This window comes from Daphnia magna, linkage group LG1 (genome assembly GCF_020631705.1).
Source record: "Daphnia magna isolate NIES linkage group LG1, ASM2063170v1.1, whole genome shotgun sequence".
Classification (NCBI taxonomy): Eukaryota; Metazoa; Arthropoda; class Branchiopoda; order Diplostraca; family Daphniidae; genus Daphnia; species Daphnia magna.
Window position 1 is genome coordinate 17404089 of NC_059182.1, and position 21958 is coordinate 17426046.

Genomic DNA, 21958 nt, shown 5'->3' on the forward strand with positions numbered 1-21958 from the left:
CGGCTGCTCGAAAACGAACTTGTGAATTTTTTGTCGAGAAGAAAGTATGAAATCGCTGAGCGTTCCGCGTGAGTCTGTCGCTCTTGTCTGCGGTGTAGGGAACACTTTCATTGCTTGCGTTACACTTGCGTGTTTCGGAATATTTTTTTTTTCTTCTTCGGACGAAAGCAGATGACTTAGTCACGAGTCACGACCTGTTCCGATCTAAGTGATGCCAACATCAGCCTCTCCATTCAGCTCTTACGTGGCAATTGCTATGGATGTTGTATTAGAACATTTCGTAAGCTATATTTAACCTCAGTCGAACCATAGCCATGAAATCCTTACGCTAAATTTCTGTTTGGCTCTTTGGGGGAAAAGAATTGAGAAATTCAAATATATACTGCTGGGGTTTTTGTGCAATCGATTTAGAGAGGTATAATGGAGGACAGCTTATTTGGCCATGGGTTAATTTGACTTCAAGGATAACGTCGTTTTTAATAGAATAGACTTGGATGTTTAATTTAAATGCAAACCAGTTTATTTGATTTCATAAGTCGTTTATCTACCGACTTTTTAAATACCCGGCAAAGTATTTTTTTGGCCTCAAAAACCCCTATTTTATTTGTCCTAATTAATGCTGTTAATTAATGACGTCTTCTATTCTTGGAACTGATATTATATGTTACCGGTTTCTTTCGGTCTCATCGAAATGAAACAATAAAATACTGAAGCAGAAATAGAGCTAGACTATTGCCCAATATTTTGAAAAAATATATGTATACATGTAATCACGATATTCCGTCTGAAATTGTAGAAAGGGGGTAAACGTTGAATGACCCAACAATCGTATAGGCAATAAACAAAAATGCTGTCACGAAAAGGAAAAAAAAAATTATAAGCTAATGAAGCGAAACAAACGCTGAGAAAGGAAAGTACAAGTGCGCGTACACGCTTCTAGATTATGGTCGCAATGTGCCAAACAAAATGAATCGTGACATAACACGAACTGATGGGAGAATCGTGTAGTACAGCGTGCGTTGACGTCATTACCATATGCCGCTGTCTGTATAGCGGAGAGGTGAGTAACTTTCTTCGCCGGTGCCACCGGGAAGGCCCTTTTCGGTCCGTCACTACTGGATGCGCATTCTAAACTCAAACTGTGTCAGCGTACACAGAAGACCAAGTGACTGATCTAAGTGTATATAATAAAAGGGCAAAGCTACGCCCACCAAACGATTTGGAATCGTATAAAAGGAAAGCCAAAACGGTTTGAAGAGCATCAGTCTCATTCGAGCCATCACAAGCACAACATGAAGGTAAAAATTGACCGTGTCTTTACAGCAAACTTGAATCTAAAGATATTAACACACTTGAAACATTCATCGTTCATAGGTCTTTCTCTGCATCGTTCTCGTCGCTTTGGTTGCCGTTAACGGCCAGTCGTATCCTAACAGGCCTTCCTACAAGCCACCGGCCTATCCGTCACCAAGTTATCCGACGTACCCTAAACCTTCATACCCATCTTACCCCAAACCATCGTATCCTAGCGCAGATTACGCCAAACCTGCCTACCCACAGACTTATGAGGTAAATGCCGAATTTTGAACACATTCACAGTGTACAAGCCTTTTCATTTTTATGTGCCCACTTTCAACGCAGACCCCAATGCCGTACGATTTCGCTTGGGAAGTGAAGGATGCCTACACTTACAACAACTACAATCATCAGGAGGCTGGTGACGATAAGGGCTACGTTACTGGATCCTATAGCGTCGATCTTCCCGACGGCCGCAAACAGACTGTTGCTTACAAGGCCGATGATTACACCGGATACGTCGCTGACGTCAAGTACGAAGGCGAGGCCAAGTACCCTGAAAACAAGCCAGCTCCTTACAAGCCTGCTGCTTATCCGGAATATAAGCCGGCGTATTCCTCACCGACGTACCCGAAGCCAGCCTATCCTAAACCGGCTTACAAGAACGATTATCCAGCTCCTTCTTATCCGTCGTACCGACCTCCGTCTTATCCTTCCTATCCAGCACCTAAATACTCTGCCAGATATTAAATTATTTTATATGAGCCTTCTATAGACATTATAGCGCAAATCCCATTTGACAATTGCAAACTATTTTATCAAATACAATTATTGGAAAGAAGTTTTGTCTAAAAAATTTCATTTATTGGTCACTGCTTTTGATAGGAGAAATGAGTGCATCCAACAGCTTGAACTTTATTACTATAGGATTATAGATAGAAAGTACCATAAGAGTATCAGTATAGGGTTTTGGAATTAGTTTTAGTTTTTTTTTACTTGGTTTGGTACATGATGAACCTTTTTTTTGCTACCGAGAAGCGCAAAACATTGTTGATGGAATCGCCGGAATGGGGAAAATTAAATTTGGTTTAAGAAGTTCGTGTGCACTGTCCATCTTCGTTAGCATTTTAAATAACGATTAAGATATCGATGTGCTACATCATATCCTTTGCAAATGTGAAGGCTCTCTGGCGATCGATCATCTTGCAAAAAAAAAAAAACGGGATATTAAATTGTTGAATAATTCGTGAAGAAAGGCGAAATTTGGACTTCACGTTTTATTGCCATGGGGCCAATCTGCGTGCTTACATGTAACTGTGTACACTTGCACCATCAAAATTGAAATAGCAAAACAATTCTTCCAAACAAGATTTTGGTTACTTTTCTTTATTGTAAAATTTTATGATTGTAACTGATTGACGGCTGATTCTTCAGCAGCATAGTTAAATAGAACGACAGGATAAGGAGAAGAGAGAAAGTGTCTTATTCACGCGTCTTGTCTTCCACATAAAAGTGACTTTTTAAAAAACATATTTTGTTTTTTCTTACTAAGATAGAATGTATTTCGGTTCAAAATAATTTGGTTTACAAATTGACTTATACCAGAACTTGCACATCTAATATTTGGTTGGGTATTTAGGTGATGGGTATGCTGGGCTTGGATATGCAGGGCTTGGGTATTTCGGAGCGGAATAGGCTGGGCTTGGGTATTTTGGCGCTGAATAAGCAGGGCTTGGGTAAGCTGGGCTAGGGTAAGCCGGGCTTGGATAACCAGCGGGTTTGTAAGCTGGCTTGTATTCCTTGGCCTCTCCGTCGTATTTGACATCAGCTACATAGCCGGTGTAGTCATCGGCTTTGTAGTCCACGATCTGGGTACGACCATCAGGAAGAAGAGTGCGGTAAGAGCCGGTAACGTATCCCTTGTCATCAGCGGTCTCTTGGTGAGCGTAATCGTTGTAGGAAGGATCGTCCTTAACAGCCCAGTTGAAGTTGTATGGCATGGGGGCCTAGAATCCAATGCATCAACCGTTAGATCAGAGAAATAAGAGGCTCGTTTTCATGACTTACATATTCGGGAGTCTTGTAGGACGGAGATGGATAGGCAGGTGCAGGGTAGGCTGGAGCCTTGTAAGCCGGAGCTGGGTATGCTGGTGCAGGATATGCCGGAGTAGGGTATTGGGGCTTGGGGTATTGTGGCTTGGGGTACTGTGGCTTGGGGTAGCCCTGGGAAGCTACGATGGCGACGAGGGCAGCAAGAACAATGATCTGCAAATTAACAACAAGACCGAAGCAAGATGTTAATCTCATAAGAAAAACTTAATTCTTTGCTGCCATTTAGCTAGTTTGTACTATAAGTTTCTGTTGCTTCTTGAGTTCCTTACCTTCATGTTGATTTGTTGGAAGTTTGGAAGCAACTGTGCCTTCTTGGTTGTTGGAGAAAGGCTTTTATACGGGTGCAAAAAAGAAATCGGGTTAGGGTTGGACCAACCAAACACCATGAAACCATCAACTGGCCTTCAATGTCGCCCTATCACTTTAAGAAATTGTTTTGATTTTTGTGAAACTTATCTGAGCTTCTATACTTTCAAATGTTCTATCTAATTAATCCAATACAAATATTTATTTAGCCAAAAATTTGTGTCACAGAAATTCAGTTTGATAGATTCTTTCGCTTATCGTGTAAGATGAAAAAGCCTACGGCCCTGAAACAAATTCATGGTGGTTGCGAAATTTGAGCAAATCTTTCACATTTCGCTTAAGTTTGATTGGTCTGAAAGTCTATCACAGGAGCACAATTTGCAAGCCTAAATGTTCCAGCAAATATTCGTAATGTCGGAATTTTGGGAATTTCTAGTTCACCCATTTTTGAATCCCTGTCAGAATTATCAGAATCTTTTTGAAAAACCAAGTTTTATCATATTGATGGTACAGTTCATGTCAGCTTATGCACCGATTATGCAAATTTCATACGCACTATGGTATGTCTTAAAATTTGCCTTAAAGATTCACGTTTCTTTAATGCGTGCTTAGCTGTACAAAATTGATCGAAGTTGAAGTAGGGATTACACATTTTCCCGTGAAATTCCGGAAACATTCCTTTGTATTATCATTTGAATTACATTATGCTTAATTCTAAATGCCGTAGCTGCCAATATTGTGGAAAACCCCGTGAAAAACAGAGGACTTGATTATTATCCCGGTCACGCTGGTAATACCTTCACTTCGATCGAAAATGATTTTTGATTGATACATCTGAATGCGTCGAAAACAGAATGTATTTCAGTTCAATATAATTTAGTTTACGATTGTCTTAAAATCAGGCTGGTTCATCTAATATTTGGTTGGATACTTAGGCGATGGGTAGGCAGGGCTAGGATATGACGGGCTTGGGTATTTAGGAGCAGAATAAGATGGGCTCGGGTAAGATGGTTTTTGGTACGCTGGGCTTGGGTAACCAGCGGGTTTGTAAGCAGGCTTGTATTCCTTGGCCTCTCCGTCGTATTTGACATCAGCTACGTAACCGGTGTAGTCATCGGCTTTGTAGTCTACGATCTGGGTACGACCATCAGGAAGAAGAGTGCGGTAAGAGCCGGTAACGTATCCCTTGTCATCGGCGGTCTCTTGGTGAGCGTAATCGTTGTAAGAGGGATCGTCCTTAACGGCCCAGTTGAAGTTGTATGGCATAGGAGCCTATTATGTTGTAAAAAATGTGAAAATGAATACCAGATAACGGCTATTACGTGGTTAACACTTACGTATTCTGGAGTTTTGGCATAAGCCGGAGACGGGTAGGCCGGTGCAGGGTAGGCTGGAGCTTTGTACGCTGGTGTAGGGTATGCTGGAGCAGGATATGCTGGCGTAGGATTTTGCGGCTTAGGGTACTGTGGCTTGGGGTAGCCCTGGGAGGCTACAACGACGACCAATGCAGCGAGAATGAAAACCTGTTCATAGAAGGTAAGACGAACCACACATAAACACTTAAACTCACAGAAAACACCTAATTTTACTGCCATGTAGCTACTTTGCAATAGTTTCTGTTGCTGCTTGAGTTCCTTACCTTCATGTTATTGTGTTGGAAGTTTGGAAGTAACTATGTCTTCTTAGTTGCTGGAGAGAGGCTTATATACCGGTACAAAAAAGAAATCGAGTTAGGGCTTGGCCCAGCACAAAGCATGAATCACTAGATGGCCTGGCCATCAGTACCGACTTGTCACTTTCGAAAATTATTTGGATTTTTTGAACATCTTGTTGTGATTACTTAAAATCTGTAGGTCTATTGGTTGATTTTAGAAACATGTTTGCGTATAATATTTTGTCCCATCTAAGACCAAGTTAAAAACGTTATTTTGTTTAGCGGATAAAAAAAGAATTTGGTGGTTCTGATAAATACTCATGGCAGCTTACACAGTGTGTGCCATCGTCTTATATTTTTCAAGAGTTTTTCATGAACCAGTTGAGAATATCGCAGAAGCAAAAGTATGGGCGTGGGAATGTTTTTTTAATTCGGGAATTCCCCGATCTCTCCCACTTCAAACCAGTTCACCAGTTTCTGATCTCATATCACAATTTACAAATTTTTCGTAATTCTCGTTGAATTAGCAGTTAGAATCAAAAGTGTTCATCATGAATCCTTTTATTAGTAAGATATTCAACTTAAACTTCCTATATTTTCATTTAAACATTCGCTTGATTATAAAACATTACCTTAACTTAAGTAAAGCGTTTGCAACGCAAGATTTCTAGAAACTTTCTTTGTTTTACTTTGAACAGGGTAACTCTGATGGTGAAAGGTTGTAACTGTTTCAGTTATGAAAATTATGCATCTCAATATTTATGCCGTGCTCGCTCAACATAGGGATTTGTGCCGTTTTTGTTAGGTTTTGCAGCGAAGTAAAACACTTTGATTAAATAGTTTTGTATTCAACTAGGGAGTTGCTTCAAGTATTATGGAACTTGGTTAACTCTTCTGAATCAGAAGGTAGATAGTAACGACATTCTCATAGCATGAGAGTAAAAAGACTAAAAGTCTTCTTCTCAATCCTTTGGGAAGAGGAAAAACATAACTACACATATACGATTGTGTTAAGTGGAAACAGAACGTTGATACAGAAGCACAACGTTCGAACAACGATTCTGAGTTTACTTTCAACAGTTTTCTCACAAAACTGTTTTATTAAAAAGATAATTTCATTTCGATTTTTGCTACGATAGAATGTATTTTTCGTTTGCGATAATTTAGTTTACAATTGACTTATAACTCAGCTGGCTCATCTAATATTTGGTTGGATATTTAGGTGATGGGTAGGCTGGGCTAGGATATGACGGGCTTGGATATTTAGGTTCAGAATAAGCTGGGCTTGGGTAAGCTGGGCTTGGGTAAGCGGGGCTTGGGTAAGCTGGGCTTGGGTAAGCGGGGCTTGGGTAAGCTGGGCTTGGGTAAGCGGGGCTTGGATAACCAGCGGGTTTGTAAACTGGCTTGTATTCCTTTGCCTCTCCGTCGTATTTGACGTCAGCTACATAACCGGTGTAGTCATCGGCTTTGTAATTTACGATTTGAGTGCGGCCATCAGGAAGAAGAGTGCGGTAAGAACCGGAAACGTAGCCCTTGTCATCGGCAGTCTCTTGGTGAGTGTAAACGTTGTAAGAGGGATCGTCCTTAACGGCCCAGTTGAAGTTGTATGGCATAGGAGCCTATTATGTTTTAACAAATGTGAAAATGAATAGCTTACCAGATAACGGCTAATACGAGGTTAACACTTACGTATTCCGGAGTTTTGGCATAAGCCGGAGACGGGTATGCCGGTGCAGGGTAGGCTGGAGTTTGGTACGCTGGTGTAGGGTATGCTGGTGCGGGGTATGCTGGCGTAGGATATTCCGGCTTGGGGTACTGCGGCTTAGGGTACTGTGGCTTGGGGTAACCCTGAGAAGCTACGACGGCGACCAATGCAGCGAGAATGAAAACCTGTAGATAGAAGACCAGATGAACCAAATCAAGAAATTAAACTCGCAGAAAACACTTCAATTTTGATGTCATATAGCTAGCTTCTTTGTACTAGTTTCAGTTGCTACTCGAGTTCCTTACCTTCATGTTGTTGTGTTGGAACTTTGGAAGCAACTGTGTCTTCTTGGTAGTTGGAGAGAGGCTTATATACTGGTACAAAAAAGAAATCGAGTTAGGGCTGAACCAAGCAGCACGGATCATTAGTTGGCCTTCAGTGTCGACCTGTCACTTTCAGAAATTATTTTGATATTTGTAACACCTTTCTGTGCTTGTTTACTTTCAAACAATAAGTAATTTCTGTTGGTAAGAGTGAGGCAGCTATTTGTGTTGGAAACAAAGAATGATATGCTATTCCGTTTAACGCACGATAAAGATCTGGCACTTGTGAAAAATATTCATGTCAGGTTACAAACATAAAAATACTTGCTCCTGAGGGTTTTTATTATAATGTAAATCTGTCGCAACATATCAGAGATTTAGGAATGTGAATTTCCTTGTCGATACACTTCAGATGGGAACTAGGAATACAGGCAGTTTGCCCACCTCGGCTTTATGCCAAAATTGATCGATTTTTCTTGACTCTTTAACAATTGCCGGAGAGAATAAGACGTCTTCATGTTCGGTGAAACAACTTACTGTAAATGTTTGTGAAAGATCGCCTTGCGCAACACTTTGTAGTGCAGTTGTTAAAATATTAGTATTTTCTATTTTATTGTTAAGAACTTCGAAGAACATATTCAGTTTCATACGTACGTTGACATGACAATTTAGACTTATTCAAATGGAAGGTAGACATTCAGTTTCTCCAGACAACATTCAGAGAACTTTTACTTGTTTTAGTTTGAAATGGGTGCTATGTGATTACTAAATGCAGTAGCTGCCACGGTTATGAAAAACATGAAACTTGATTATTATCCCGATCGCTCCCGATGGCGATTCATGCCGTTTCTGCATAAACAGTGGTTGTTTTAGGGTATACTGTTCATTTCGATTCATTTGTTTACTTTCTCATCAAGACATAATGTATTTCCGTTCAAAACATTTTAGTTTACAGTTGACTTCTTATTAACCTGGCACGTCTAATATTTGGTTGGGTATTTCGGTGATGGGTAGGCTGGGCTAGGATATGAAGGGTTTTAATATTTAGGAGCAGAATAAGCAGTACTTGGGTAAGCTGGACTAGGGTAAGCTGGGCTAGGGTAAGATGGGCTAGGGTAAGCTGGGCTTGGATAACCAGCGGGTTTGTAAGCTGGCTTGTATTCCTTGGCCTCTCCTTCGTATTTGACATCAGCCACGTAACCGGTGTAGTCATCAGCTTTGTAGTTGACGATCTGAGTGCGGCCATCAGGAAGAAGAGTGCGGTAAGAGCCGGTAACGTATCCCTTGTCATCGGCGGTCTCTTGGTGAGCGTAATCGTTGTAGGAAGGATCGTCCTTAACGGCCCAGTTGAAGTTGTATGGCATGGGGGCCTAGAATCCAATGCATCAACCGTTAGATCAGAGAAATAAGAGGCTCGTTTTCATGACTTACATATTCGGGAGTCTTGTAGGACGGAGATGGATAGGCAGGTGAAGGGTAGGCTGGAGCCTTGTAAGCCGGAGCTGGGTATGCTGGTGCAGGATATGCCGGAGTAGGGTATTGGGGCTTGGGGTATTGTGGCTTGGGGTACTGTGGCTTGGGGTAGCCCTGGGAAGCTACGATGGCGACGAGGGCAGCAAGAACAATGATCTGCAAATTAACAACAAGACCGAAGCAAAATGTTAATCTCATAAGAAAGACTTAATTCTTTGCTGCCATTTAGCTAGTTTGTACTATAAGTTTCTGTTGCTTGATGAGTTTCTTACCTTCATGTTGATTTGTTGGAAGTTTGGAAGCAACTGTGCCTTCTTGGTTGTTGGAGAAAGGCTTTTATACGGGTGCAAAAAAGAAATCGGGTTAGGGTTGGACCAACCAAACACCATGAAACCATCAACTGGCCTTCAATGTCGCCCTATCACTTTAAGAAATTGTTTTGATTTTTGTGAAACTTATCTGAGCTTCTATACTTTCAAATGTTCTATCTAATTAATCCAATACAAATATATATTTAGCCAAAAGTTTGTGTGACAGAAATTCAGTTTGATAGATTCTTTCGCTTATCGTATGATGAAAAAGCCTTCGGTCCTGAAACAAATTCATGGTGGTAGCGAAAATTGAGCAAATCTTTCACATTTCGTAAAAGTTTTGATCGGACCTGAAAGTCTATCGCAGGAGCACAAGTTTGCAGGCCTAAATGTTCCAGCAAATATTCACGTAAAGTTGGAATTTGGGGTATCTCTAGTTCACCCATTTTTGATTCCCTGTAAGAATTTACATAATCTTTTAAAAAAACTAACTTTTATCATATTGATGGTACAGTTCATGTCAGCTCATGCACCGATTATGCAAATTTCATACGCACTATGGTAGGCCTTAAAATTTTCCTTAAAGATTCACGTTTCTTTAATACGTGCTTAGCTGTCCAAAATTATCGAAGTTGAAGTAGGGATTACACATTTTCACGTGAAATTCCAAAAACATTCCTTTGTATTATCATTTGAATTACATTAAGCTTAATTCTAAATGCCGTAGCTGCCAAAGTTGTAGAAAACCCCGTGAAAAACAGAGGACTTGATTATTATCCCGATCACGCTGTCAATACCTGCCCTTCGATCGAAAATGATTTTTGAGTGATACATTTGAATGCGTCGAAAACAGAATGTATTTCAGTCCAATATAATTTAGTTTACGATTTTTTAAATCAGGCTGGTTCGTCTAATATTTGGTTGGATACTTAGGCGATGGGTAGGCAGGGCTAGGATATGACGGGCTTGGGTATTTAGGAGCAGAATAAGATGGGCTTGGGTAAGATGGTTTTTGGTACGCTGGGCTTGGGTAACCAGCGGGTTTGTAAGCTGGCTTGTATTCCTTGGCCTCTCCGTCGTATTTGACATCAGCTACGTAACCGGTGTAGTCATCGGCTTTGTAGTCTACGATCTGGGTACGACCATCAGGAAGAAGAGTGCGGTAAGAGCCAGTAACGTAGCCCTTGTCATCGGCAGTCTCTTGGTGAGCGTAATCGTTGTAGGAAGGATCGTCCTTAACGGCCCAGTTGAAGTCGTATGGCATAGGAGCCTATTATGTTGTAAAAAATGTGAAAATGAATACCAGATAACGGCTATTTAATGGTTAACACTTACGTATTCTGGAGTTTTGGCATAAGCCGGAGACGGGTAGGCCGGTGCAGGGTAGGCTGGAGCTTTGTACGCTGGTGTAGGGTATGCTGGTGTAGGGTATGCTGGAGCAGGGTATGCTGGCGTAGGATATTGCGGCTTAGGGTACTGTGGCTTGGGGTAGCCCTGGGAGGCTACAACGACGACCAATGCAGCGAGAATGAAAACCTGTTCATAGAAGGTAAGACGAACCACACATAAACACTTAAACTCACAGAAAACACTTAATTTTACTGCCATGTAGCTACTTTGCACTAGTTTCTGTTGCTGCTTGAGTTCCTTACCTTCATGTTGTTGTGTTGGAAGTTTGGAAGCAACTGTGTCTTCTTAGTTGCTGGAGAGAGGCTTATATACCGGTACAAAAAAGAAATCGAGTTAGGGCTTGGCCCAGCACAAAGCATGAATCACTAGATGGCCTGGCCATCAGTACCAACCTGTCACTTTCGGAAATTATTTGGATTTTTGGAACATCTTCTTGTGATTACTAAAAATCTGTAGGTCTATTGGTTGATTTTAGAAACATGTTTGCGTATAATATTTTTTCCCATCTAAGACCAAGTTAAAACGTTATTTTTTTGTTTTTGATGAACCAGTTGAGAATATCGCAGAAGCAAAAGTTCGGGCGTGCGAATGTTTTTTTAATTCGGGAATTCCCAGATCTCTCCCACTTCAAACCATCTCACCAGTTTCTGATCTCATATCAAAATTTACAAATTCTTCGTAATTCTCGTTGAATTAGCAGTTAGAATCAAAAGTGTTCATCATGTATCCTTTTATTCAGAAGATATTCAACTTAAACTTCCTATATTTTCATTTAAACATTCGCTTTATTATAAAACATTACCTTAACTTAAGTAAAGCGTTTGCAACGCAAGATTTCTAGAACCTTTCTTAGTTTTACTTTGAACAGGGTAACTCTGATGGTGAAAGGTTGTAACTGTTTCAGTTATGAAAATTATGCATCTCAATATTTATGCCATGCTCGCTCAACATAGGGATTTGTGCCGTTTTTGTTAAGTTTTGCAGCGAAGTAAAACACTTTGATTAAATAGTTTTGTATTCAACTAGGGAGTTGCTTCAAGTATTATGGAACTTGGTTAACTCTTCTGAATCAGAAGGTAGATAGTAACGACATTCTCATAGCATGAGAGTAAAAAGACTAAAAGTCTTCTTCTCAACCCTTTGGGAAGAGGAAAAACATAACTACACATATACGATTGTGTTAAGTGGAAACAGAACGTTTATACAGAAGTACAACGTTCGAACAACGATTGTGAGTTTACTTTCAACAGTTTTCTCACAAAACTGTTTTATTAAAAAGATAATTTCATTTCGAATTTTGCTACGATAGAATGTATTTTCCGTTTGCAATAATTTAGTTTACAATTGACTTATAACTGAGCTGGCTCATCTAATATTTGGTTGGATATTTAGGTGATGGGTAGGCTGGGCTAGGATATGACGGGCTTGGATATTTAGGTGCAGAATAAGCTGGGCTTGGGTAAGCGGGGCTTGGGTAAGCGGGGCTTGGGTAAGCGGGGCTTGGATAAGCGGGGCTTGAGTAACCAGCAGGCTTGTAAGCTGGCTTGTATTCCTTGGCCTCTCCGTCGTATTTAACATCAGCTACGTAACCGGTGTAGTCATCGGCTTTGTAGTCCACGATCTGGGTACGACCATCAGGAAGAAGAGTGCGGTAAGAGCCAGTAACGTAGCCCTTGTCATCGGCAGTCTCTTGGTGAGTGTAATCGTTGTAAGAGGGATCGTCCTTAACGGCCCAGTTGAAGTTGTATGGCATAGGAGCCTATTATGTTTTAACAAATGTGAAAATGAAAAGCCTACCAGATAACGGCTATTACGAGGTTAACACTTACGTATTCCGGAGTTTTGGCATAAGCCGGAGACGGGTATGCCGGTGCAGGGTAGGCTGGAGTTTTGTACGCTGGTGTAGGGTATGCTGGTGCAGGGTATGCTGGCGTAGGATATTCCGGCTTGGGGTACTGCGGCTTGGGGTACTGTGGCTTGGGGTAACCCTGAGAAGCTACGACGGCGACCAATGCAGCGAGAATGAAAACCTGTAGGTAGAAGACCAGATGAACCAAATCAAGAAATTAAACTCGCAGAAAACACTTCAATTTTGATGTCATATAGCTAGCCTCTTTGTACTAGTTTCGGTTGCTACTCGAGTTCCTTACCTTCATGTTGTTGTGTTGGAAGTTTGGAAGCAACTGTGTCTTCTTGGTAGTTGGAGAGAGGCTTATATACTGGTACAAAAAAGAAATCGAGTTAGGGCTGAACCAACCAGCACGGATCATTAGTTGGCCTTCAGTCCCGACCTGTCACTTTCAGAAATTATTTTGATATTTGTAACACCTTTCTGTGCTTGTTTACTTTCAAACAATAAGTAATTTCTGTTGGTAAGAGTGAGGCAGCTATTTGCGTTGGAAACAAAGAATGATATGCTTTTCCGTTTAACGCACGATAAAGATTTGGCACTTGTGATGTTCATGTCAGGTTACAAACATAAAAATCCTTGCTCCTGAGGGTTTTCATTATAATGTAAATCTGTCGCAACATATCAGAGATTTGGAAATGTGAATTTCCTTGTCGATGCACTCTAGATGGGAACTAGGGATACAGGCAGTTTGCCCACCTCGGCTTTATGCCAAAATTGATCGATTTTTCTTGACTCTTTAACAATTGCCGGAGAGAATGAGACGTTTTCATGTTCGGTGAAACAACTTACTGTAAATGTTTGTGAAAGATCGCCTTGTGCAACACTTTGTAGTGCAGTTGTTAAAATATTAGTATTTTCTATTTTATTGTTAAGAACTTCGAAGAACATATTCAGTTTCATACGTACGTTGACATGACAATTTAGACTTTATATTCAAATGGAAAGTAGACATTCAGTTTCTACAGACAACATTCAGAGAACTTTTACTTGTTTTAGTTTGAAATGGGTGCTATGTGATTACTAAATGCAGTAGCTGCCACGGTTAGAAAAACATAAAACTTGATTATTATCCCGATCGCTCCCGATGGCAATTCATGCCGTTTCTGCATAAACAGTGGTTATTTTAGGGTATACTGTTCATTTCGATTCATTAGTTTACTTTCTCATCAAGACATAATGTATTTCAGTTCAAAACATTTTAGTTTACAGTTGACTTCTTATTAACCTGGCACGTCTAATATTTGGTTGGGTATTTTGGTGATGGGTAGGCTGGGCTAGGATATGAAGGGTTTTGATATTTAGGAGCAGAATAAGCAGTACTTGGGTAAGCTGGACTAGGGTAAGCTGGGCTAGGGTAAGAAGGGCTAGGGTAAGCTGGGCTTGGATAACCAGCGGGTTTGTAAGCTGGCTTGTATTCCTTTGCCTCTCCGTCGTATTTGACGTCAGCTACATAACCGGTGTAGTCATCGGCTTTGTAATTTACGATTTGAGTGCGGCCATCAGGAAGAAGAGTGCGGTAAGAACCGGTCACGTATCCCTTGTCATCAGCGGTCTCTTGGTGAGCGTAATCGTTGTAGGAAGGATCGTCCTTAACGGCCCAGTTGAAGCTGTATGGCATAGGGGCCTAACATGTTGTAACAAATGTGGAAATGAATAAGAGATGATTGCATTTTCATATGAAGCACGTACATATTCCTGAGTTTTTGCGTAGGCTGGTGAAGAATAGGCTGGTGCGGGGTAGGCTGGAGCTTTGTAGGCTGGCGTAGGGTATGCCGGAGCAGGATATGCCGGAGTAGGGTATTGTGGCTTCGGGTAACCCTGGGAAGCTACAACGACGATCAATGCAGAGAGAACGAAAACCTGTAGACAATAACACGAACCAAAGAAAGACATTAAAACTCACATAAATTATATAATTTCACTTAACTAGGCATTGCTTGTACTTCGTTCATGGTGTTGCTTGAGCTTTTTACCTTCATGTTGATGCGTTGATGGTTGAGAAGAAACTGTGCCTTCTTAGTGACTTGAAAGGAGCTTATATACCGGCACGGAAAAGAAATCGAGATATTTCTGGAAAGTTTTTCAATCGATGATTGCTATAGTGATACGACAAACGAAACTTTGAAAATAATGACTCTGAAAATACTTGTCGCTGAGCCGAGAGAATCATGCGATTTCTGGAAATCAAACGGATTGGATGTTACAACGACCGTACAAGTTTTCAGTTTCCTATCCGAGTTTCTTTTCAAGGGAAATGCTTGCTTATACTTTATTATTTTTAGTTTCTCATAACGATTAAACAAACGGCTTTTCCCTTTCCTCGCATTTTGTCTGTCTGCCGCTTGTTTTCGTCTCTCATCCGCTTCTCTTTGCGAGCGCCATGACAAGCTGGAAAAAGCCTCCCTACCAAAAAGATTTGAACTGGTATCATGTACTATGGTGAAGACTTTGTTTTAACGCGAGAGTGTATAGGTCGTACGGGGTAGTAAATGTTAAATTTACGTTTGCCTGTGACAAATTACGTAAACTTTGACTGTCTAGACACTCATTCACCTCTATTTGAGTATATTCTTGTATTTTGAACTCTGTCGACGTAATGAACAAAATAGTTTTTTAATACAGCCAACTTTATAGGTAGGCCTACACATGCTTACTTAAAGTATAGCTAAAACGTAAAAATGTATTGCTTGTATTCCAACATTATTTTCATTTGACTTACGTCAATTTGGGTTTCGTGATATCGGTTGGTAAAAAAAAATAAACCTAGGCATATTTGCCTATTACATACAGATAATTTTTGTGTGATTGAAATTTATTTGTATCCAAAATAATTTAGTATACAGCTGACTTGGAACTATGTGGTTTAATCTAGTACTTGGTTGGGTATTTGGGAGCTGGGTAAGCTGGACTGGGATATTTGGGTGCAGGGTAACTGGAGCTGGGGTAAGCTGGGCTAGGGTAAGCTGGGCTTGGATAACCAGTGGGTTTGTAAGCTGGCTTGTATTCCTTGGCCTCTCCTTCGTATTTGACATCAGCCACGTAACCGGTGTAGTCATCAGCTTTGTAGTTGACGATCTGAGTGCGGCCATCAGGAAGAAGAGTGCGGTAAGAGCCAGTCACGTATCCCTTGTCATCAGCGGTCTCTTGGTGAGCGTAATCATTGTAGGAAGGATCGTCCTTAACGGCCCAGTTGAAGCTGTATGGCATGGGGGCCTGAAATTCAATGCATAAACCGTTAGATCAGAGAAATAAGATGCTTGTTTTCATGACTTACATATTCGGGAGTCTTGTACGACGGAGACGGATAGGCAGGGGTAGGGTAGGCTGGAGCTTTGTAAGCCGGAGCTGGGTATGCTGGTGCGGGGTATGCCGGAGTAGGATATTGTGGCTTGGGGTAGCCCTGAGAAGCTACAGTGGCGACTAATGCAGCGAGGATGATGAACTGTGAAAAACGAAAACAAGAAACGAAAATCGAATGTAATGCTATACGATAGCCAGAAACTGAGTCACTTTCATTCTGGTGCACAGAAGCGTAGTGTATTAAGTTCTTTTACCTTCATGTTGATGCTTTGAAAGTTAGAATTCAACTGTCTTTTCCAAATGCAAACCAGCCCTTTTATACCAAAAAAAAAAAGAAATCGAGTTTGGGTTGGGTCGGCTAAGCAATGCTCGTTTTGAAAACTGGCTCTCGTTCAATTGCTTTCAAGATTGCGTAAGAAATCATAAAATTTGTTTTTAAAACACATGCGTACGTATGTGTAATTAATTCAGGATAGCATTCAAAATCTATTTTCAGAAGACATGGAATAACTCTGTAAAATTTAAATGAGAATGTTACTGAACGGTCCTATACCTCTAGACTGAACTTGTTTCACAAAGTTGATTTTCTCTAAATTTTAAGTCCCACGTGAAAAGAAAATCTATTTTTGTGATCCTCGTTTTAATTTCGAATTGAAATCATGCCTAGTTTGCAATATTAATGTTTTAGCAAACAAAACCAAAATATTCTCAAATTTAAGACCGACTTTTAAAACCAACTACAAATTGTCAAGTGCCTGAATTACTGGAAGGTGAATTGTCACTAGATAATAATGCAAGATCTCAATAAAATTACTAAAGTAAATCGGAAACATTGTTTGTCTATAAAAACGTATGGTTCAACTGGCGTTCTGCAAAAAAAAACTGAAATTATTATTGAACTCTTTGCTATCCATTTTGATGCAGTATATACCAACGCAATTTCAATAACCGGAATAGAGATATCTGGTTTTGATACAGCAAAATCTCTAAAGTAATAGTTGATGAATAACTGATGAATTTTTTATTTTAAACATATGTATATGCATTCACGTTCCCGATATGAAAAACCTGTGGCCAATAGAAACCACTGGCCGAGGGTGTGAAACCATAAAAAAATCCCCGCCAACGCCCCTGGAATTGCCTCTTGATAGATTGCTCAATCCATTGGGGAGAAACTTCATTTGTTGGTCATTGGAATAAGAAAATTGGCCATAGAAGAGTGACACGTTTTCTAGAAACTGCGCAGTCTGGTGTGCACACACAACAATTGGCAGGAGAATGTTGTTGGGAAACGTTTTTGTTATAGCTCTTAAAGTAATGTATATACATGATTCTATATCATCTCACTTTATGCTGCCCGTTAAATCGGTAAAGCCATTGCATCGAGACTTTAAAAAAATTACTAAAACTTCATTAACCATCGGCAATTATAATCATGACAATATAGCAAGTCGTTAATGAATAACAGCCGATGCGGGAATTCTGCAAATCGATCGTATTCTTCACTCGTGGAAAATTCGTCAAAGAGAACAGAACAGGGCAAATGCTAATTGAGTGTTCTAACGTAATGTCAAGATTCAAATTGCTCCATCAGTTCACCGTACACATGCCAGTGTATGATTTACGAACCGGTCGACCACATAGCAGTTCTGGCTGATTGTTCATTTCGAATAATAAGGGAAGTCAGCGGTAAAGGGAAAGATTCACATGAATTCGTCAATTTTATTATCAACAAGAGAAGAGGTGGGACTTGCAGGTGTTATAATTGCTGTGGTTCACGAATGCGATTCCTGTGGTTTTCAGTAAAAAGGGGAATTTTTGGAAGAGCTACATCGAATTACTTATAGCTTTCGTATATAGATAGAATATGTATTTTCAGTTCAAGATCATTTTAGTTTACAATTGACTTATAATCGATGTGGTTCATCTAATATTTAGTTGGATATTTGGGAGCTGGGTAGGCCGGGCTAGGATATGCTGGACTTGGGTATTTAGGTGCAGAATAAGATGGGCTTGGGTAAGATGGGCTTGGATAAGCCGGGCTCGGGTAACCAGCGGGTTTGTAGGCTGGCTTGTACTCTTTGGCCTCTCCTTCGTATTTGACATCAGCTACATAACCGGTGTAGTCATCGGCTTTGTAGTCTACGATCTGGGTACGACCATCAGGAAGAAGAGTGCGGTAAGAGCCGGTAACGTATCCCTTGTCATCGGCGGTCTCTTGGTGAGCGTAATCGTTGTAGGAGGGATCGTCCTTGACGGCCCAGTTGAAGTTGTATGGCATAGGAGCCTAATTTGTTGTAATAAATGGAAATGAATAAAATATAAAGGCTTTTACGTGGTAAGCACTTACGTATTCCGGAGTTTTGGCATAAGCCGGAGAAGGATAAGCGGGTGCTGGGTAGGCTGGAGCTTTGTACGCTGGTGTAGGGTATGCTGGTGCAGGGTATGCCGGGGTAGGGTATTGGGGCTTGGGATACTGAGGCTTGGGGTACTGTGGCTTGGGGTAACCCTGGGAGGCTACGACGACGACCAATGCAGCGAGAATGAAAACCTGTTCATAGAAGGCAAGACGAATCGCATAAACACATTAAACTCACAGAAAACACCTAATTTTACTGCCATGTAGCTACTTTGTACTAATTTCTGTTGCTGCTTCAGTTGTTTACCTTCATGTTGTTGTGTTGGAAGTTTGGAAGTAACTGTGCCTTCTTGGTTGTTGGAGAGAGGCTTATATACTGGTACAAAAAAGAAATCGAGTTAGGGCTTGGCCCACAAAGAGCATGTGACCATTAGATGGCCTTCAATGCCAACCTGTCACTGTTAGAAATTATTTCGGTTTTGCAACAGCTTCTTGCGATTACTTAAAATCTGTATGTCTCTTGGTTTATTTTAGACAGTTTAGTTATGTCCGAATTTTGTCACATCAACGACCAGGTTTGAAAAGATATTTTGTTTAGCGCACGAAAAGAAATGTTGAGGTCTTGATCTCCTGATACATATTCACGGATAATTGTGCCATTTTCTCATATTTTGCAAGAGTTTTCCATGAACCTGTGAGTAAATCGCAGAAGAGCAGTTTCGGAAGTGCGAATGTTCCGGCCGCTTTCGTAAATTTCGGAATTTTGCAGACCTCTCTCACTTCACTCCAGCTCTCTCGCTTCTGATCTCATATCAAAATTTACCGATATTTGGGGATTTTTGTTGAATTACCAGTGAGAATCAGAAGTGTGGGTTCTGTGATGATTCATTCGTAGAGTATTCAACTGAAACATTCATTTTTATTTACATTTCCCTGCTTATCCAGAATTATCCAAACTTAAATAAAAGGTTTGTCACACAAGAGTGTGAGAACCTTTCTTTGTTTTAATTTGAACTGGGTGAAGTCTGATTCTTAAATGCTGTAGCTATTTCAGTTATGGGAATCAGGAATCAAAATTTTTATAGCCTGATCGCTCAAGATGGCGATTCGTGCCGTTCATTCAGAAAATTGATTTGTTGAAAAGATTATTCATTTCGTTTTTTATTTTGCTACGATAGAATGTATTTCGTTTTGTGATAATTTAGTTTACAATTGACTTATAGCTGAGCTGGCTCATCTAATATTTGGTTGGATATTTGGGAGCTGGGTAAGCTGGGCTAGGATATGATGGGCTTGGGTATTTAGGAGCAGAATAAGCTGGGCTTGGGTAAGATGGGCTTGGATACGCTGGACTTGGGTAACCAGCGGGTTTGTAAGCTGGCTTGTATTCCTTGGCCTCTCCTTCGTATTTGACATCAGCTAAGTAACCGGTGTAGTCATCGGCTTTGTAGTCCACGATCTGAGTGCGACCATCAGGAAGAAGAGTGCGGTAAGATCCGGTAACGTACCCCTTGTCATCGGCTGTCTCTTGGTGAGCGTAATCGTTGTAGGAGGGATCGTCCTTAACGGCCCAGTTGAAGTTGTATGGCATAGGAGCCTAATGTGTTGTAATAAATGGAAATGAATAAGAGATAAGGGCTTTTACGTGGTAAGCACTTACGTATTCCGGAGTTTTGGCATAAGCCGGAGAAGGATAAGCGGGCGCTGGGTAGGCTGGAGCTTTGTACGCTGGTGTAGGGTATGCTGGTGCAGGGTATTCCGGGGTAGGGTATTGGGGCTTGGGATACTGAGGCTTGGGGTACTGTGGCTTGGGATAACCCTGGGAAGCTACGACGGCGACAAATGCAGCGAGAATAAAGATCTGTACGCACAAGATAAGACGAGCCAAAAAAGAATAGAATTAAACAGAGAAAAGACATAAACTTATTCCTTCCACTAAACTAGTTTGTGTTTAATTATGCTGTTGCTTGAGCTCTTTACCTTCATGTTGATGCTTTGAAAGTTGAGAAGAAACTGTGCCTTTTAGGTGACTGGAGAGGGGCTTATATACCGGTAGAAAAAAGAAATCGAGTTAGGGCTGGTACCTTTCGTTCGACGATCGCTAGCGCTATGACAAATGAACTTTACACATACTTATCTAAAACCGGTATGATTTGCACGCCTCAATGTTGACATGAAATTACTTGGTGTAACCACAATCATCCAACAGTTCAATATCATACCAAAAATTTGTTTTAGCGAACTGCTTGTTTGATACGCTATTTTCGCTGTTTTCTCACCAGGATTAAACAAAAAACTCTCTACTGTTTTATTTTCATTATGTTTGTCTCTTTTCGCACGGTGTATTTAGTGAGAATGAGCTTATTTGAAAAAGATTCGAATTAACATGAAATATGGGTTTCAAAGTTTGGCTTTGACTGCCTTGTTACTCACTGAACACCACCGTGTTCTATTCTTGTATTTCGAACTTAACCGACGAACTGATTACTACATCATTCCTAAATACGGCTAACCTTAAAGTTATATGGCAAAACGGTAGCAAGATCATTAAAGTAGCGAGAACGTATTATAGATCGATTGACATCCTGCCATTATTTATTATCGGCTTGGATCCCACACATCCGATGATTTACTTCATATTAGATTTCAGAAATCGGTTGATAAAATTGAGTAAAGTAGGCAAAAGCGGTCGATTGACTTTAGAGAGATTTTGTTTCATCGAATTGTATTTCATGTTCACAATAATTTAGCATACAGTTGACTTGTAACTATTTTGGTTTATCTAGTACTTGGTTGGGTATTTGGGTGCTGGGTAAGCTGGGCTAGGATATTTAGGTGCAGGGTAACTGGAGCTGGGGTAAGATGGGCTTGGGTAAGCTGGGCTAGGGTAACCAGCGGGTTTGTAAGCTGGCTTGTACTCTTTGGCCTCTCCTTCGTATTTGACATCAGCTACGTAACCGGTGTAGTCATCGGCTTTGTAGTCCACGATCTGAGTGCGACCATCAGGAAGAAGAGTGCGGTAAGAGCCGGTAACGTATCCCTTGTCATCAGCGGTCTCTTGGTGAGCGTAATCATTGTAAGAGGGATCGTCCTTAACGGCCCAGTTGAAGCTGTATGGCATAGGAGCCTAACATGTTATAACAAAAGTGGAAAAAATAAGAGATAGTGGCATTTTTATATTAAGAACTTACGTATTCCGGGGTTTTAGGCATAAGTCGGAGAAGGATAGGCGGGTGCGGGGTAGGCTGGAGCATTGTACGCCGGAGCGGGGTATGACGGAGCAGGATATTGCGGCTTGGGGTACTGCGGCTTGGGGTAACCTTGGGAGGCTACGACGGTGACCAATGCGGCGACAATAAAGATCTGTACACACAAAATAAGATGAGAAACAGAAAGAAATTAAACTCACAAAGAATATATTTTTCCTTTCACTAAACTAGGCGTAGTTTGTGCTTAGTTCATGTTGTTCCTTTAGTTTCTTACCTTCATGTTGATGCGTTGAAAGTTTGTAAGAAACTGTGCCTCCTTGGTTACTGGAAAGGTGCTTTTATACCGGCAGAAAAAAGAAATCGAGTTAAGGTTGGAACCTTTCAGTCGATGATCGCCAGCGGTCTGGTAAATGAACTTTGAAAATACTAAACCTGCTCCGATAATCATTTGCATATCTGGAAATCGAAATACTCGGTATCACCACATTCATACAGCATGTCAGTTCCTTGCTAAAAGCTTTTGTTAGATAACTGCTCGTTTACCTTATTATTCTCTAGTTTCTTTTCACTAGAAAACAAAAGGCCTTT

The 21958-nt window shown here is 40.8% G+C and overlaps 11 protein-coding genes across 15 annotated transcripts; 1 reads left to right on the forward strand and 10 right to left on the reverse strand.

Moving 5' to 3' along the window:
- Positions 1 to 1144: 1144 nt before the first annotated feature.
- Positions 1145 to 2137, forward strand: LOC116929264 (adhesive plaque matrix protein). Its single transcript, XM_032936452.2, has 3 exons — positions 1145 to 1298; positions 1375 to 1569; positions 1642 to 2137. Exons 1-3 carry the CDS (start codon positions 1293 to 1295, stop codon positions 2044 to 2046), a joined length of 606 nt encoding a protein of 201 aa, XP_032792343.2. The 5' UTR covers positions 1145 to 1292; the 3' UTR covers positions 2047 to 2137.
- Positions 2138 to 2828: 691 nt separating this feature from the next.
- On the reverse strand, positions 2829 to 3814 carry LOC116929307 (repetitive proline-rich cell wall protein 1). The gene is made up of 3 exons (XM_032936496.2): positions 3678 to 3814; positions 3364 to 3561; positions 2829 to 3302 (listed from the first exon to the last, which is right to left on the reverse strand). Exons 1-3 carry the CDS (start codon positions 3792 to 3794, stop codon positions 2913 to 2915), a joined length of 705 nt encoding a protein of 234 aa, XP_032792387.2. The 5' UTR covers positions 3795 to 3814; the 3' UTR covers positions 2829 to 2912.
- A 739-nt stretch (positions 3815 to 4553) lies between these two features.
- Positions 4554 to 5418, reverse strand: LOC116929346 (adhesive plaque matrix protein). The gene is made up of 3 exons (XM_045179225.1): positions 5354 to 5418; positions 5052 to 5237; positions 4554 to 4986 (listed from the first exon to the last, which is right to left on the reverse strand). The coding sequence occupies exons 1-3, from the start codon at positions 5357 to 5359 to the stop codon at positions 4627 to 4629; spliced, it is 552 nt and encodes a 183-aa protein (XP_045035160.1). The 5' UTR covers positions 5360 to 5418; the 3' UTR covers positions 4554 to 4626.
- A 1074-nt stretch (positions 5419 to 6492) lies between these two features.
- Positions 6493 to 7510, reverse strand: LOC123475952 (adhesive plaque matrix protein-like). Its single transcript, XM_045179196.1, has 3 exons — positions 7379 to 7510; positions 7058 to 7258; positions 6493 to 6987 (listed from the first exon to the last, which is right to left on the reverse strand). The coding sequence occupies exons 1-3, from the start codon at positions 7496 to 7498 to the stop codon at positions 6568 to 6570; spliced, it is 741 nt and encodes a 246-aa protein (XP_045035131.1). The 5' UTR covers positions 7499 to 7510; the 3' UTR covers positions 6493 to 6567.
- Positions 7511 to 8296: 786 nt separating this feature from the next.
- LOC123466558 (adhesive plaque matrix protein-like) lies at positions 8297 to 9278 on the reverse strand. The gene is made up of 3 exons (XM_045179203.1): positions 9142 to 9278; positions 8828 to 9025; positions 8297 to 8766 (listed from the first exon to the last, which is right to left on the reverse strand). Exons 1-3 carry the CDS (start codon positions 9256 to 9258, stop codon positions 8434 to 8436), a joined length of 648 nt encoding a protein of 215 aa, XP_045035138.1. The 5' UTR covers positions 9259 to 9278; the 3' UTR covers positions 8297 to 8433.
- A 741-nt stretch (positions 9279 to 10019) lies between these two features.
- Positions 10020 to 10873, reverse strand: LOC116929317 (adhesive plaque matrix protein). Its single transcript, XM_045179222.1, has 3 exons — positions 10833 to 10873; positions 10516 to 10716; positions 10020 to 10450 (listed from the first exon to the last, which is right to left on the reverse strand). Exons 1-3 carry the CDS (start codon positions 10836 to 10838, stop codon positions 10091 to 10093), a joined length of 567 nt encoding a protein of 188 aa, XP_045035157.1. The 5' UTR covers positions 10839 to 10873; the 3' UTR covers positions 10020 to 10090.
- A 1012-nt stretch (positions 10874 to 11885) lies between these two features.
- Positions 11886 to 12801, reverse strand: LOC116929328 (adhesive plaque matrix protein). Its single transcript, XM_032936516.2, has 3 exons — positions 12741 to 12801; positions 12420 to 12620; positions 11886 to 12349 (listed from the first exon to the last, which is right to left on the reverse strand). Exons 1-3 carry the CDS (start codon positions 12744 to 12746, stop codon positions 11960 to 11962), a joined length of 597 nt encoding a protein of 198 aa, XP_032792407.2. The 5' UTR covers positions 12747 to 12801; the 3' UTR covers positions 11886 to 11959.
- An 855-nt stretch (positions 12802 to 13656) lies between these two features.
- On the reverse strand, positions 13657 to 14562 carry LOC116934176 (adhesive plaque matrix protein). Its single transcript, XM_032941765.2, has 3 exons — positions 14476 to 14562; positions 14192 to 14362; positions 13657 to 14126 (listed from the first exon to the last, which is right to left on the reverse strand). Exons 1-3 carry the CDS (start codon positions 14479 to 14481, stop codon positions 13737 to 13739), a joined length of 567 nt encoding a protein of 188 aa, XP_032797656.2. The 5' UTR covers positions 14482 to 14562; the 3' UTR covers positions 13657 to 13736.
- A 734-nt stretch (positions 14563 to 15296) lies between these two features.
- Positions 15297 to 20165, reverse strand: LOC116934178 (adhesive plaque matrix protein). Of its 2 annotated transcripts, none has more exons than XM_045179234.1 (3): positions 20142 to 20165; positions 15777 to 15944; positions 15297 to 15715 (listed from the first exon to the last, which is right to left on the reverse strand). In XM_045179234.1, the coding sequence occupies exons 1-3, from the start codon at positions 20145 to 20147 to the stop codon at positions 15371 to 15373; spliced, it is 519 nt and encodes a 172-aa protein (XP_045035169.1). In that variant the 5' UTR covers positions 20148 to 20165; the 3' UTR covers positions 15297 to 15370. The 2 variants fall into 2 exon arrangements, with proteins under 2 accessions (XP_045035169.1, XP_032797658.2); XM_032941767.2 differs by lacking the exon at positions 20142 to 20165 and adding an exon at positions 16057 to 16195.
- On the reverse strand, positions 17656 to 18522 carry LOC116929291 (adhesive plaque matrix protein). The gene is made up of 3 exons (XM_032936483.2): positions 18469 to 18522; positions 18153 to 18353; positions 17656 to 18089 (listed from the first exon to the last, which is right to left on the reverse strand). Exons 1-3 carry the CDS (start codon positions 18472 to 18474, stop codon positions 17730 to 17732), a joined length of 567 nt encoding a protein of 188 aa, XP_032792374.2. The 5' UTR covers positions 18475 to 18522; the 3' UTR covers positions 17656 to 17729.
- On the reverse strand, positions 19309 to 21666 carry LOC116934180 (adhesive plaque matrix protein). 4 transcript variants are annotated; one of them, XM_045179191.1, is made up of 4 exons: positions 21645 to 21666; positions 19822 to 20022; positions 19501 to 19758; positions 19309 to 19440 (listed from the first exon to the last, which is right to left on the reverse strand). In XM_045179191.1, the coding sequence occupies exons 1-4, from the start codon at positions 21648 to 21650 to the stop codon at positions 19399 to 19401; spliced, it is 507 nt and encodes a 168-aa protein (XP_045035126.1). In that variant the 5' UTR covers positions 21651 to 21666; the 3' UTR covers positions 19309 to 19398. The 4 variants fall into 4 exon arrangements, with proteins under 4 accessions (XP_045035126.1, XP_045035116.1, XP_045035121.1 ...); XM_045179186.1 differs by having other exon boundaries at positions 19313 to 19461; positions 19492 to 19758; XM_045179185.1 differs by having other exon boundaries at positions 19328 to 19451; positions 19482 to 19758.
- Positions 21667 to 21958: the final 292 nt, after the last annotated feature.

Coding starts and splice junctions, on each gene's coding strand:
- LOC116929264 (XM_032936452.2), top strand. Junction 1,570..1,641: donor CCTACCCACAGACTTATGAG/GTAAATGCCGAA, acceptor CTTTCAACGCAG/ACCCCAATGCCGTACGATTT.
- LOC116929307 (XM_032936496.2), bottom strand. CDS start 3,794: ATGGTGTTTGGTTGGTCCAACCCTAACCCGATTTCTTTTTTGCACCCG. Junction 3,562..3,677: donor TCCAACAAATCAACATGAAG/GTAAGGAACTCA, acceptor GTTAATTTGCAG/ATCATTGTTCTTGCTGCCCT. Junction 3,303..3,363: donor CCTACAAGACTCCCGAATAT/GTAAGTCATGAA, acceptor ATTGGATTCTAG/GCCCCCATGCCATACAACTT.
- LOC116929346 (XM_045179225.1), bottom strand. Junction 4,987..5,051: donor ATGCCAAAACTCCAGAATAC/GTAAGTGTTAAC, acceptor ACAACATAATAG/GCTCCTATGCCATACAACTT.
- LOC123475952 (XM_045179196.1), bottom strand. CDS start 7,498: ATGATCCGTGCTGCTTGGTTCAGCCCTAACTCGATTTCTTTTTTGTAC. Junction 7,259..7,378: donor TCCAACACAACAACATGAAG/GTAAGGAACTCG, acceptor TTCTATCTACAG/GTTTTCATTCTCGCTGCATT. Junction 6,988..7,057: donor ATGCCAAAACTCCGGAATAC/GTAAGTGTTAAC, acceptor AAAACATAATAG/GCTCCTATGCCATACAACTT.
- LOC123466558 (XM_045179203.1), bottom strand. CDS start 9,258: ATGGTGTTTGGTTGGTCCAACCCTAACCCGATTTCTTTTTTGCACCCG. Junction 9,026..9,141: donor TCCAACAAATCAACATGAAG/GTAAGAAACTCA, acceptor GTTAATTTGCAG/ATCATTGTTCTTGCTGCCCT. Junction 8,767..8,827: donor CCTACAAGACTCCCGAATAT/GTAAGTCATGAA, acceptor ATTGGATTCTAG/GCCCCCATGCCATACAACTT.
- LOC116929317 (XM_045179222.1), bottom strand. Junction 10,451..10,515: donor ATGCCAAAACTCCAGAATAC/GTAAGTGTTAAC, acceptor ACAACATAATAG/GCTCCTATGCCATACGACTT.
- LOC116929328 (XM_032936516.2), bottom strand. Junction 12,350..12,419: donor ATGCCAAAACTCCGGAATAC/GTAAGTGTTAAC, acceptor AAAACATAATAG/GCTCCTATGCCATACAACTT.
- LOC116934176 (XM_032941765.2), bottom strand. Junction 14,127..14,191: donor ACGCAAAAACTCAGGAATAT/GTACGTGCTTCA, acceptor ACAACATGTTAG/GCCCCTATGCCATACAGCTT.
- LOC116929291 (XM_032936483.2), bottom strand. Junction 18,090..18,152: donor ATGCCAAAACTCCGGAATAC/GTAAGTGCTTAC, acceptor ACAACAAATTAG/GCTCCTATGCCATACAACTT.
- LOC116934178 (XM_045179234.1), bottom strand. Junction 15,716..15,776: donor CGTACAAGACTCCCGAATAT/GTAAGTCATGAA, acceptor ATTGAATTTCAG/GCCCCCATGCCATACAGCTT.
- LOC116934180 (XM_045179181.1), bottom strand. Junction 19,759..19,821: donor ATGCCAAAACTCCGGAATAC/GTAAGTGCTTAC, acceptor ACAACACATTAG/GCTCCTATGCCATACAACTT.